Below are 12,828 nucleotides of genomic sequence, written 5' to 3' on the forward strand. Positions count from 1 at the left end.
GCCAATCGATCGTGAGCGGTTAAAACAGGCCTGCGAATTAATTATTTTCGTTAACTACGTTCGAGATCTCGGTATTCTTACGATAGTTATCTCGTTGTCTTTTGTCTCTTTTATTTTGCAAATTGTTCTGCGATATTTTCTAATTCCTTGATTACAATTTATTCCATTAAATACAAATTCATTGAGGAATTTAAAACGAGCAAAATGCATATATGCGACTGAAAAACGTCAGAACAGTTGAAATACAACTAACAAAATTTAATTTAAGACAGTTAACGAAATACGATCAAAGAGAACGGCAAAACGGACGAAATATAGTCAACGAATACTGAAACAGAAAACCCAATTAAGAAATGCCGAAACGGATGAAACACAATTTTTCAAAATCCGTGCAGGCATAACATTTAATTACAGAAACCTTTGAAACAATTAACGTCGTCGAACAAACCAAGCTACCTGGCGACTATTAATACTTCAAGCCTGCGATTTCCAATTTAATCGCGACACGCCCCTTTCCACCCTTTTTGCCGTATGAAAGATTCAACAAACCAAAAACGAAACGTCAGGAAGAAGTGGCAAAGGCAGGTAGCGGAAAAAGCAGTGAGAAAAGGCAGGAAAGTGGGTTAAAGGAGCAGACCAGAGTCGGTTGCAGCAACCGAACGCGAATATAAATGTGAAAAGATGGCGCTGAAGAGGGGGAAAATCGTAGCGAGGAACGAAACGGCACAAAACCAGACGATAAAAGATAAGAACGAGTGAATAGGAATAATAACGCGAAAGGAAGAAGCAAGACGCCCGTGGCGACGTCATCAAACGAGAAGACAAAGACAAGAAACAGAGTGATGAAACCTTTCTCTGTTTTATCGTATAGCTATTCTCGGTCGAAGTATTTTTATGCAGGATATTCGTGAAAGAAGGGTTGAATAATTAAAAAAAAAAAAAAGTAGAAAGATGTTCGTTTACATGAATTACGCTGTTCTTGGGTCTGTATGATCCGAAATGAATGTTTTGTTTCTCAATGCATCCTTTATATCTTATATTTGTATTATAAATACACTTTCAATATTTTTATTTGCATATACCAAAGTAGATAATTTATTCGAAGCTTGACATAACTTCGTTTATAGAAAAACTGTAGTGCAAATAAATTTTTGGTATAGTAGTCTGCCGCTTTCATACATATTTTGTTAAGGAAGATGCGTCGATAAGTATCTTCCTTTGCCATGTGAAAATTTTATGTTGAGTTCCTACCATAGTTCACTGATAATCCAATTAATATGCTTATCCTACGAATTTTGTTTGTTGCTAAAAAGAAATATATATTAACAGATTTTTCAATCTTGTCTATGCATATTACGAAAGAGGCTTGAAAAAATTGCAATTAAATAACATAACAGATATCCGTTTACACGGTAGGTTTTCTAAATCATCTTCGAATTAATACGCCTATTAACATTAATGATAAAATAAATTTAGGACAAAATTGACGGACACGAAAATTTGAGAAGAAAATTCGGAACGCATAGTAAGATACTTACTCGTAGATAAGTAACTGTTCTTGAAACTATAGTATTCTCTTATAAGCGCCTTGTCGAGAAACTAAGTCGAAGTATGCTTCTCTGTCTCGTGAAAATTTTATTTTCGGTTCCTGTCGCAGGTCACTAACGATCTACGTGACTTGGAACTTGTGAATGTTATACGAATTCTATTTGCCCTCGAAAAGACTTCTATCTATTATAAATGTTATACGAGTCCTACATATCCTTAGTATTATCATTTGCTTTTAGTATATTCCACGCCGCATGAAAATTCAGAAAACCAACGGTTGGTTTCCTCGAAAATGTGTCTTTCTCTGAAAGTAAGTCAGAAACTTATAACGAAATGCTTATTCGTCAGTGGTAGAAAAGATGACGATATACTCAACATTTGGATATTTTGAAAAATACGTCGAAAAATAGAATCGCGAGTGCCTATTTCTTACGTTAATCCTAGCCGAGATCTCTTCGTAATTAAACTAAAGCGAATTAAAAGAAACCCACCTTCTTAACAGACTGCATAGAGAAAAGGACGGGACGAAATTAAGCTCGTATCTGCGTTCTCGATGTCTAAAATAAATCCTTCAAACCGCACGTTGAAATTGCATAAAAATCCGCGGTCTGCTGATCAATAGACTGCGGACCTTTATGCATTCGTAGGAAATTTAAAATCGCCAGAATCCATAAATTGTACATATTACGCAAAAATAGCCAAAATACCCAGAGTGTACTTGTTATAATATTCGGTAGAGGAAATACATTTCTTCTGAGATTTTATTTCCTTAATTAGGTTTACAAAAATACGAATTTGCATAAGAATCAACCTCTGCGGAACCGAATCTTACTTCAACAACAGCGAAGCATTCTACTTGTAACAATTCTTAATAACAAAGACATGTTCCTTCTGATATTTAAAAACAAAAAATCACACCACATACCAAAACTTAAGGCCAAAATAATTTCAGCAAAAATCAAAGGCATCTAGTACTTAATAGCTTTACAATCAATTAAACTATGATATTATTCAGACGCAAGATTGCACATGAAATGTTTAACATCCCCTAAGAAAAACATCCTCAAGAACTTCTTCCAGTCCATTCTGTATATAATACACTAAAAGTAGTCCCCAAATAGCTTTACCAAAACCCAAGAAATCTACTATTTACCAACTCGGCAAACAGTATTATCTATTATTTAATTACTCCATGACGATACCACGTAGACGCGAAATAGCGCGTAAAAGAGTTAACATCCCCTAGGAAAAACATCCCCAAAAGCTTCTTCCTGTCCACCCTATTGGCTGTAGACGCAACTACGCGTTAAAGAGAGACGCGGAAGAGGCAGAATCTAGGAAACAGAGACGGGAAACTCTGCGGCAGCGAAGCTCGTCGCTACTTCCTCCCACGCGATCGCAAAACCTTCGTAACTCGCGTGGACTCGCGCGTCCGCACTTACACACCGACACGCCTATATGTATACACAAGGCAGACATATAACAGTAACGAGTCTGCGTGTGCATGCACTCGCAGGAGAACGCTCCTGGAGGTGGTTGCTCGCGATTAGTCGCGATTCTGACCGCCTCGACTCTGCTCTCCGCAGTCTCGTGTAGCCTCTCGACTTGTACGAAACAAAAAAACCGATAGTTTCCAGAAAAAAAGAAACTTCTAAAAATTCTTACGTACGTGTCCGCGTGAACTTAATTTGTGTAAGTGTTAGATTTATGTACGTGCATATGTGTATGTATGTGTGTGTGTGTGCGTGCGTGTGTATAAATGTATGTGAGAAGAGTATGTGACGTTGTTTGGAGAGCGTCAGACGCGCGCGTGTAACGCCACGTTTCTCGAGCGTAGTACACGCGGAGAGGAGTGCGTTGTTTATTAGATCAGAGTAAGCCAGTTTGCAGTGACGCAGCGGGACGCGACAGTGAACACCTTGGCACCGCGGACGAACGTGACAGGTAGCTCGTTCTTTTTGTTTCGTTTCGCGCACTCTTTTTTTAAATAATTGATTTCCTCTTCCAGTATTTTCTTCATCTTTTTATTTTTGCATTGGGCGGTTTGGGAGAGAGAAGATCAATTTGGAGTTTGACTTGTGCTGATGTTGGGAAAGTTCGATCAGTCGATCGTGATTTTCTTTTTCTCTTGTGAACTTTTGGGCATTTGGAAATTGTACAAGTTTTCTTTTATCTTAGGGTCGAGTTGAATGGGATATTGATTTCCTTTTTAGTTTTATGCCGAGTTGTTTAGGACAGAGAAGATTAATTTGGTGTTTCGTTTGCGTTGGATTTTGTTGAACAGAGTTTTGAAAAGTTTGGTCGCTGATTATGGCTTCCTTTCCAAATTTAATTTTTCGGCAATTAAGAATTTCAATTAAGTTTAGCAAAAAGTAGTTGGCGAGATATTAGCGTTACCATTTTACCTTTTATTTCTGCATCAAGTTGTTAAATTTAGGGTTTTATCGAACAGAGTTTTGAAAAGGTTGCTTCTAATTTTTTATAAATTTCGGGCCATTTAGGAATTTTAATTTGCGATTTAGTTTTCCAGCATATAATTGGATTGAACATTGGTGTTGTTTGTAATAGTAGTGTTTAAAAAATGTAATTTATTGCAAATCTTAATTTATATCGGGACTTTTTCATGGATTTTGATGAAATTTTAGAAAATAAATATTTATAGTATCCTGATATGATTAGAATTGAAGAGATATTTTTTGCAGAAGAGTAGCACAAGGATAGTGAGTGATTTATTAATTTTACTATGTTGACAAATTCATATCCTTTACTCATGTATTATCAGGAACATTGTTAATATTAATTTATTTTTCCATTTTTATGTAAAATGTTTCTTTCTTCCCTTTTTTACTCATTTGTTATTAACATATCGTCACAGTGGAATGATTAATTGATGAATGAATGAATAATAATCACAACGAACAAACCTACTGCTGAAATCTATTTCAAACATTTTATAAATTACGATTAAAACAGAGAAGTCTTGAAATTAAGTTTTACGAACAGAAGTGGAATTAGTATGAAAGTGTAATCGATGAAAGTGCAATCAGCAGGAAATTTAATACAACGAAGAATAAAACGAATAAGTGTTTCAAGTTTTCGATATGTTTGAAACGGTTCTGTGTTTCTTATTTTACTTCAATTGTTTTATCCCGAAGAAATGGCCGGAGAAATTTTCAGATACGTGACAAATTGAGATTGTGAGCGTGGCAGGGGGTTGGTGAGAGTGGAATTGATTCTTGGAATTGTTTAGTAGAGAAAATGTTTGCAAACTCGCAAGGTGGTGGCTTCAAATTAGCAACTTGGAAGTTTTCAAAAGATTCAAATATTTTGAGACTGTGAATGTTTATGAATAGAATATTTTCTTTCCATTTAGGAAATCTTTTCGTTTAAAAATGAAGAAAAATACCAGATTTATTACGTACGTGGAAACAGAATTTTTCTTCCGTTTACTTCAATTCTGAATTATTTAAGTTCAAATATTTTCAAGATTTCCGAAACATTCGAAACACGAAGACTTGGAAATTTTCTGGGAACTCGAAAAAAAATTTACCATATTTAAAGAGTGTCGAGGTTTCTGAAATTATAAATATTCAAGAATTTTTGATAAAAATTTCTTTCACTAAATTTTATCGTGTGAAATTCAAACGATTTATTATTTATATATATAATATTTTAGTCGTTTAAATATTTCTAAATTGCAACTTTTCTTTGCAATATGTTATTTCAATTTCTTCGCTTTTACGTATTTCTCCGGAATACAATGAGATATGATCCGTTAAAAATTGAAAATTTCCTGTTACAAAAAATTGCTACAGCCCAATATACTGTCAAATCATTAAAGACACTTCAACAATGTTCGCAAAATCTTCGAAACATTTACAAAAATTTCTATACTTCTGGATAGCTTTTTAAAATCAGAAACGTTATTAACTTTCAAAAGTTTCTAAAATGTCCCAAATATCGTAACATTTGCACGAGTTTTAATGTTTTCATTTGTATTTTTCCAATCATTCGACGCAGTTGAATTTGGAATTATTCCAACTTCCTGGAACCTCGATGCTTTCAGTAGAATTTATAGGAGAATGTATCGAGGTTCCGTTATTAGCTGGAATAATGATTGGATAAGAGGAAAGCCACGAGAATACTTTTGTAAGAGTTCTTCTTGTGCGTTGCCTCTTCCGCGTTCTGTCTGACAAGCTTTGGTTCGATATTCAAATCACGTTTGCACAATTTTACGTTGTTTTGGAAGGGGTTGCAAAAGAAAAAAGTAGTGATTTTTGTACTCTGATTAGTGAGGGTGGAAGTCACGTGACTTGACTAAAGGAAAGAACGATCGAAGGTTGTTATTTAGCGTATTTTCTTGGAAGAGTTGACGAGTCAATATTAGAATTTATTTGACGAAACCTTCAGAAATTCATTAATATTGTTTTGAGAAAAAATATTAGTAAATTAATTTGGACAATTTTTACACAGGTATTATAAAAATGATAATCTTTCTAGAAATTTTTTATTATACGATGCCCACAAAATTTATATTGTTCCTTTTTTATAATAATTCTCTTAATTTTGTGAAAGAGATCATTTAAGGTAATAATTATAATATTTATGCTTGAAACTTTTAACATTTATAATTCATATCATAATTTATGACAAACTATATCGATTATATTATTTAAAAATATGTTTATTTTTCTGTTTATTTTTATTTGCAAATTTCAATTTATCGTTGTGCTATTGTTCACGTTTCCTACATACAAATTTAATTACCTCCTATTTGTATAAATTATTCAATCTTATGCTTACAATAGTTCGTACATAGTTTTTCCCTTTTGTATCTTTATCTTCGTAATAGCAACGAAATGCGAGAAAACACATTCAACGATATAAAAATAATCACACCTCGTGGGTGATGTAATTTTCCCCGGTAAGAAAAATCGATCGTGATATTTTCTTACTCTGACTAGGCATCATCGATAAATCGATCATTGTGAGATTCGGACTTCGAAGATGCTTTTAATTCCTTCGAAAATGAATCGTTCGTCTGCCACTCAAGTTAATGCACAATAGTTGTAATTATTATTTCCAAAACCCTTAATACCTATACTATGAAATAGTTTATTAAATAATTTCTCAAAACGAAATATATTTCTAATTTTAAATTTTGCTTATGAATTCTTACAATAGCTTTTACAATAAAACAACAGTTCTGCAGTGAACAAGAATCCCTTAATACCTATACTATTGAATAGTTTATTAAATAATTTATCAAAACGAAATATGTTTCTAATTTTAAATTTTGCTTATGAATTCTTACAACAGCTTTTACAATAAAACAATAGTTCTGCAGTGAATAAGAATCATTAAAAAAAGAATAACTATTAGTTAGTCGGAATGAAAGAATGCTGTATTACGTCTAAAATTTATCCAACGTAAACTTTACGACCCTTTGCTATAAATAAAGTACTTGTACTAGGTATAAACTTCAAGCGTAAAATATGATGTGTTCAGGACCTAAACAAGCTAACTTCATACATTCAAACGTAAGATGATTTTCTGAAGCATGTGTGCAATAGCAAGCAAATGTAATTCATCCAATTATGCAATTTCTTAATAATTCAGATATATAATTTATCAATAATACGTTTATTCGAGAACCTGTAATTAAACATAATTAAAGAATATAATGGAACTTGGATAAATGAATATCGTTTTATCTATTAAATATTACACAATTGTTTTATACATTGCAATATGATAAATATTAGAATGGTTACTATATTTTCGATATTCCACGTGTTTTCTAATATTATGCACACTGCATTTTTACACGTCGTGTACGTTGTATTTTTGCGTATTATGTGCATTGTGTTCTTACAATGTTGTTGCACACATTGCATTTCTGCGTATTATGTACACTGCAATTTTACACGTTACGTTACATGTACGTTGTATTTTTGCATATTATGTACATTGCATTCTTGCATCTCCAAGTTTTCCATAAATGCATAAAAGTCCGCAGTGTAATCATAATATATGCAAGTTACGCGCGATAATAGTGACGTGACCTAAACAGCGTTCATTTTTCATGCAAACTATCAAGTCAATATAGACGAAACGCCATCGCCTTTTCTCTTCCTCGCCTCATTCATCATCGATTATACCAAGAAAGGAGCTTCTTCTTCCGCAAGTTGCAAGATTTCTGGCAATATATCGATGAAATCGACCTAATAAAGAACTCATACGACGGCCTAATGTTATTGTTAGACCATGTCCACCGCATTCAGACGCCATTATATAAGAATTATATGTGATGCAAACGTGACCGATACACATCCGCGACCATATTAAGCGGTCTTATTCGTGTGAATCGGCTGTTCGAAGTCGTAGGAAGACGTCGTAACGAGGAATTATACGACCGGTCACGAGTTCTTTTGTTGTAAATTTACGACACGCCAAAGGCTACAATGCTCCGATATATTTAATGAGGCGACTGGTTGAAATATTTTATAGATTTTCAACGTCCAGCCCTTTCAATTCTCGATATTCCACGCGATCAAGAAATCTGCCTGTTCAGCTTCGGTTTTATGCGTTTTACGATAGCGCGTAAGATTGAGGTGCTCTTTTTTTTACAGTTTTTTAACGAGTTTATGGCGTGGACGTATGTAATTTTTGGAACAACCCTTTGTATAGAGTATAGTAAAGTAAAATGTATGGTTTTAGTTTTGAATATCGGGTGTAGAGAAGAAACCTGGGCTTTTAGTTTCGTGCATTGCACATTCTGACAGTATGTAAGATTCGGATGTTTCGAACTTTTCGATATATAATTTTTGTAACAAGTCTTTGCGTTTCTGATCACTGTTACATAAATAATAAATTTTATGTGCGATGTAATAAATATTTGTCATAAATATTTGGACATTTGTGACGGATGATAGAATGGAGATTTTATACGCTCCAGGATTTATAGTTTCGCAACAGGATTTTTGAGGTTGAACGTTACAGCGCTTTATAACATGTTCGGAACATGGATGTTTATTTTTTAAAATATCATGTCATTTATGTGTGTTTTATAATTAGCAGAATGAATGACGGCTAACAAAGCACGTATTTAATATTGGAGTCTCTGTTCTAAAAATAAAATTTATGTCGAAGTATTACGTAAAGTTATTTTTCATGTCAGTATCAAAACACGCTGCAAAAATATACAAAATAGTATCAAATACGAGGGATATTTTCAGCTGTAAGAACAGACACGTGTCTCTGTGTCTATAAACAAATGACATTTTATAAATTCTGATTACGATTTATTTTAGATTAAAAATTAATACGAGAGAAATTGATATAGAAAATTGTTGACATAAAAAACGTTAAGAAAAATTGACTAAGCTACTTTTGAAATTATTTCGCAATACTTAATTTCGATTTGAAGAGAAAACAAGCATATTGCGTGTACGTACACGTAACTTTCAACGAAAATTACATTACATAGGATTTTACATTTTATTGGTTTTCATATTTTGATCAATTTAACAAAACAAGAAGAATGAAAGATATTTCTAGACAGGTCGCGATTAACTTGAAAGATGTGGAGGATTCAAACTTCTCAAGATTTATGCTTTGCTCTTGGATATTTTTATTATTACATTTCCAACTTTTCTCTTCAAGCAAAGACATTTCGCGCGAAAACTTGTTGAAGATTAGTTTAATTAAAAAAGTGTATAGTAATAATTACTTATTATTGTTAGAAAAATCGCGGAACTTTTGGAAAGCAACTGTTATAGTGGATTTAGATATGCATAACGGGAAGGAGAACTGGCTAGCTAACGAAACTTTTTAATTTAACCTCGAACGAGCGTATGCCCTAAATATAAAACTGCGCCTTTTTTTTATTAATCCATAAATTTCGTTATATGGGATTTCTCTTTAGGGAGCTTTATCGTCCATTTGCATATAAACTTTATAACATTTGTGAGTGATACAATTTCATAAGCAATATCGAGGAACAGTTCGCATTGTTTCATTGTTTCAGCGCGAAATGATTACAAAGTATAATAAATTGCTAGATCTTTGCTTTGTATGTATTTACGTTAAAAACGTATACGAATGAATAATTGAATAATTTCATAAAATAATAAGAAAACTTTACATTTGTTTATTTTATTCTTAAGTAACAGTACGAATAGTTTAATTAAGATGTTAATGAATATAATTCTTTTTTTTTTATTTCAATCTACTGATTAGATCAAAAATGACTGAAAGAACGTAACCATGATTATTCGCATAATAAATGCATAAACATCCTCTAATTTTTCCGCCCATTCGAAACCACCACCCAAATTCATTCACTTCACACACTTTAGATCAATTAATTTATGCAAACAATCGCACCATCGGCTTAATTAATGGGTCACCGCGGAAGATCCTTGCATTCATCGTTTGCAGCAAATTCCTCCAGTTTCTTCACCCGTCTGGCAAGAAGAAGCCGCTCGCTCATTAAGCGGCTAAAACCATCCGCTTCATTAGTCCTCCCCACCATTTGACTCTTTTCCCTCGTTACGCCGCCTCTTTTTCTCACTCACGTTTCCTCTGTTAAGGTCGGTAGAGTCAGAATCCGAGGACGATTCGAGGCTAACAGCGGACCAGGAAGTCGAGCTTCCTCCAACGAAGCTTCTCGAAGGTGCGAATCAGGAGGATCTCGCGAATCTCCAGTACGAGGACCAAGCGGACCGACGAGAATTCGACTGGAGACCAGAAACCAGAGATTATGACAGAACACTCTGGCAGCAGAGACGTCCGCTGCTGGAGGAAACGGTCTCCTTCAGGCCGGAAGACGACAGCAGCCTAATCAGCAAGGAACATTCCCTGGAATACCAGAGTCAAACTCTGGAAAGCCAGTCCGAGCATCTATTACTCTCTGCGTCTTTGGAGAGCCTTCTGAGATCAGCGCCAGACAGTTGGCCGAGTCAGCAGTTCGACAGAAGCGTCGAGGAATCGGAGCATAACTTCAAGGAGACCCAGTACTCGCTGAAAGAGAAACGCGACGCCGAGACTCAGACAGAGCAGGAGACAAAGAGCACCCAGTGCAGTCCGGAACAGAGTATCGTCAGTCCTTCGGAAGTATCCAAGGAGATTCCTTTCCATTTGACTAGAAAATACTATCAGAGTCCTAGAAGAGAAGTTCAGACCCAGACCCAAGGGGAGAGCAAAAGTGTTCAGTGTTGTTTGGACGAATTAGGTAGCTTGTACAGAGTATTAGACTCCTTCGATAGTCCCTCTAGATCTGAGAAGAGCTACGTCAAAGAGTCTAAGAGTATTCAGTGTATTCCTGAGGACATTCCATCGAGTCTTGATAAGTCAACAGAGAGCCTAGCTCTGCTGTACGACCAGGGCAAATCTCTGAGGAGTCCACGAAAGGAAGTCGAGGTTCAGACCTATCAGGAATCGAAGGCGATCCAGTGTAGCGATGACGAGCTTCTAGAGGTGGTCAGTGAATCGCCAGATAATAAGGAAGGCGTGAAGAAGACAGAGAGTTCTGGATCGTCCAGCTGCGGCTCACCCTGCAAGCTTCGGATTCCTACTCTGGTGTTCGTTGAGGAACGAGTGGATATGACGGTCACGCATAGAGATCACGAGGGAAACGTGAGTTGGTCGAAGCATTGGGGACCCGAGAGGCTCGTGGAGATCTACAGGGAGCCGAAAACTAGTTTGGGATTGAGCATCGTTGGTGGAAAGGTGCGTAACGCGGACACGTTCCGCTGGTTAAAAATAAAAGTTCTTAGTAGAGGGCTTGCTCGTGTGTGTTTGTTGTCAGTGACTGGGACGGGAAAAAGCTTGTGCAATTGGAAATGTGTTTCTGTGTGTGAAGGCTTGAGTGAATGGTTTTTGTGAGGCTCTGGAAGATGGTTTATATGTGGATTCCCTCTTTTTGGTTCTGTTGCTGGATAGTTTAAAAGTAAGTAGGTTAATGCGGAGGAGTTTCGGGAAGTTTTGAGAAGCTGATTTTTGCACTAAGATTTGAACTGTAGAAGTTTATGTGCAGTGGATAATCTTCCTTACTATTTCACGATGTTTAATGTGTGCGTTTACCTTTTCTCTAATTAGGTTAGCTTAGACTTTGGATTTTTAAAGGTGTAATTAATGTGTTAATCGTATACGTAATAGATCATTTTATCAATTTTAGACGATTAATGTGCGAGTTTCCTTTTTCTTTTGTTTCCTTAATCAATTTAAAAATAGCTTAGTATGAATCATTTTAGTGTGAAATGAAAGTGTTGATCGTGTTTCTATGTCGTAACAGATGATTTTTCCATGGCCTTGATGCCGTTTGTAGTTTCTGCTACACGGTGTTCTTTTTAATTTATTTTTCTTTTAGAACGACTTAAAGTGCGAGTTTTTAGAATGTGATATATATGTGGTAACTACATTTCAGTAACGCGCTGTAATAATTTAGTAGGTTTTGTAGATAAAAGGCTCATCTAATCTTGCTTACAAATACTCAACTGAAAGTGTCAAGTAAAGATTTCGCGTTTCTGTTTTAACCATATTAAGTTGAAGACACTTAAGCTCGTGATAAATCAAGAATATCGGAGTATGTCTTCTCTTTAAAGCATGAAATTTCATGAACTGTTTTGCAGAAATGAAGAATTCTCTCTCGTACTTATTTTTATTACTTGTTTTATAACGAATAAAAGTACGTTTAGACCAGCTTTTAACAGCTCATTTAGATCTTTGCCTTTGATTGCGAAGTAACTTTAAAATAAACCGAGCTGTCAAGTTCACGACAGAACTTTTATCTCCCACTTAAATTTTATTTTTAACTTAGGTTTTATACTTTTCTTATTATCTTCATATTCGACATCCTTAATTACTTACACACACTATCTTTATTATTTAACACTTATATAAATAGAAACAACTATTGCAGTTTTATTCAAAAATTTATTTCTTCGTTCGTATTAATTAAACTATAAAAAAAAACTATAAAAATCAACTGTAACTTTACTTAAAAATTGATTCTTTTCTTTTTTGTAATTATGTATATTAAACACAGCCTTCTTTCTCCATTTCTATTCGACGGTAAATTTATTTAAAAATGATTTCTTAGTTTCCATCGTATTGAACGCAGCCTTTTTCCAATCTTCGTTCCATATTCAATTATTTCTGTCTTACGATATTACTTGACATAGAACCTTTGCCCATTATGAACGTAATTCTTCCGCCTGTATTAATTGCTCAGTTAACGATGTCGTGGATCGAATTAATGGTACCATGTCGGCGGCA

General features: G+C 34.8%; 1 protein-coding gene across 2 annotated transcripts in view; it reads left to right on the top strand.

Moving 5' to 3' along the window:
* LOC117163749 (multiple PDZ domain protein) overlaps positions 1-12,828 on the top strand; it is a 165,595-nt gene that overhangs the window by 125,923 nt on the left and 26,844 nt on the right. For both annotated transcript variants that reach the window (XM_076621840.1, XM_033346390.2), the window contains one exon: positions 10,143-11,280. In XM_076621840.1, the coding sequence (XP_076477955.1) occupies positions 10,143-11,280 (1,138 nt within the window). The remainder of the gene's footprint in view (positions 1-10,142; positions 11,281-12,828) is intronic.

Source organism: Bombus vancouverensis, chromosome 9 (genome assembly GCF_051014615.1).
Source record: "Bombus vancouverensis nearcticus chromosome 9, iyBomVanc1_principal, whole genome shotgun sequence".
Lineage (NCBI taxonomy): Eukaryota > Metazoa > Arthropoda > Insecta > Hymenoptera > Apidae > Bombus > Bombus vancouverensis.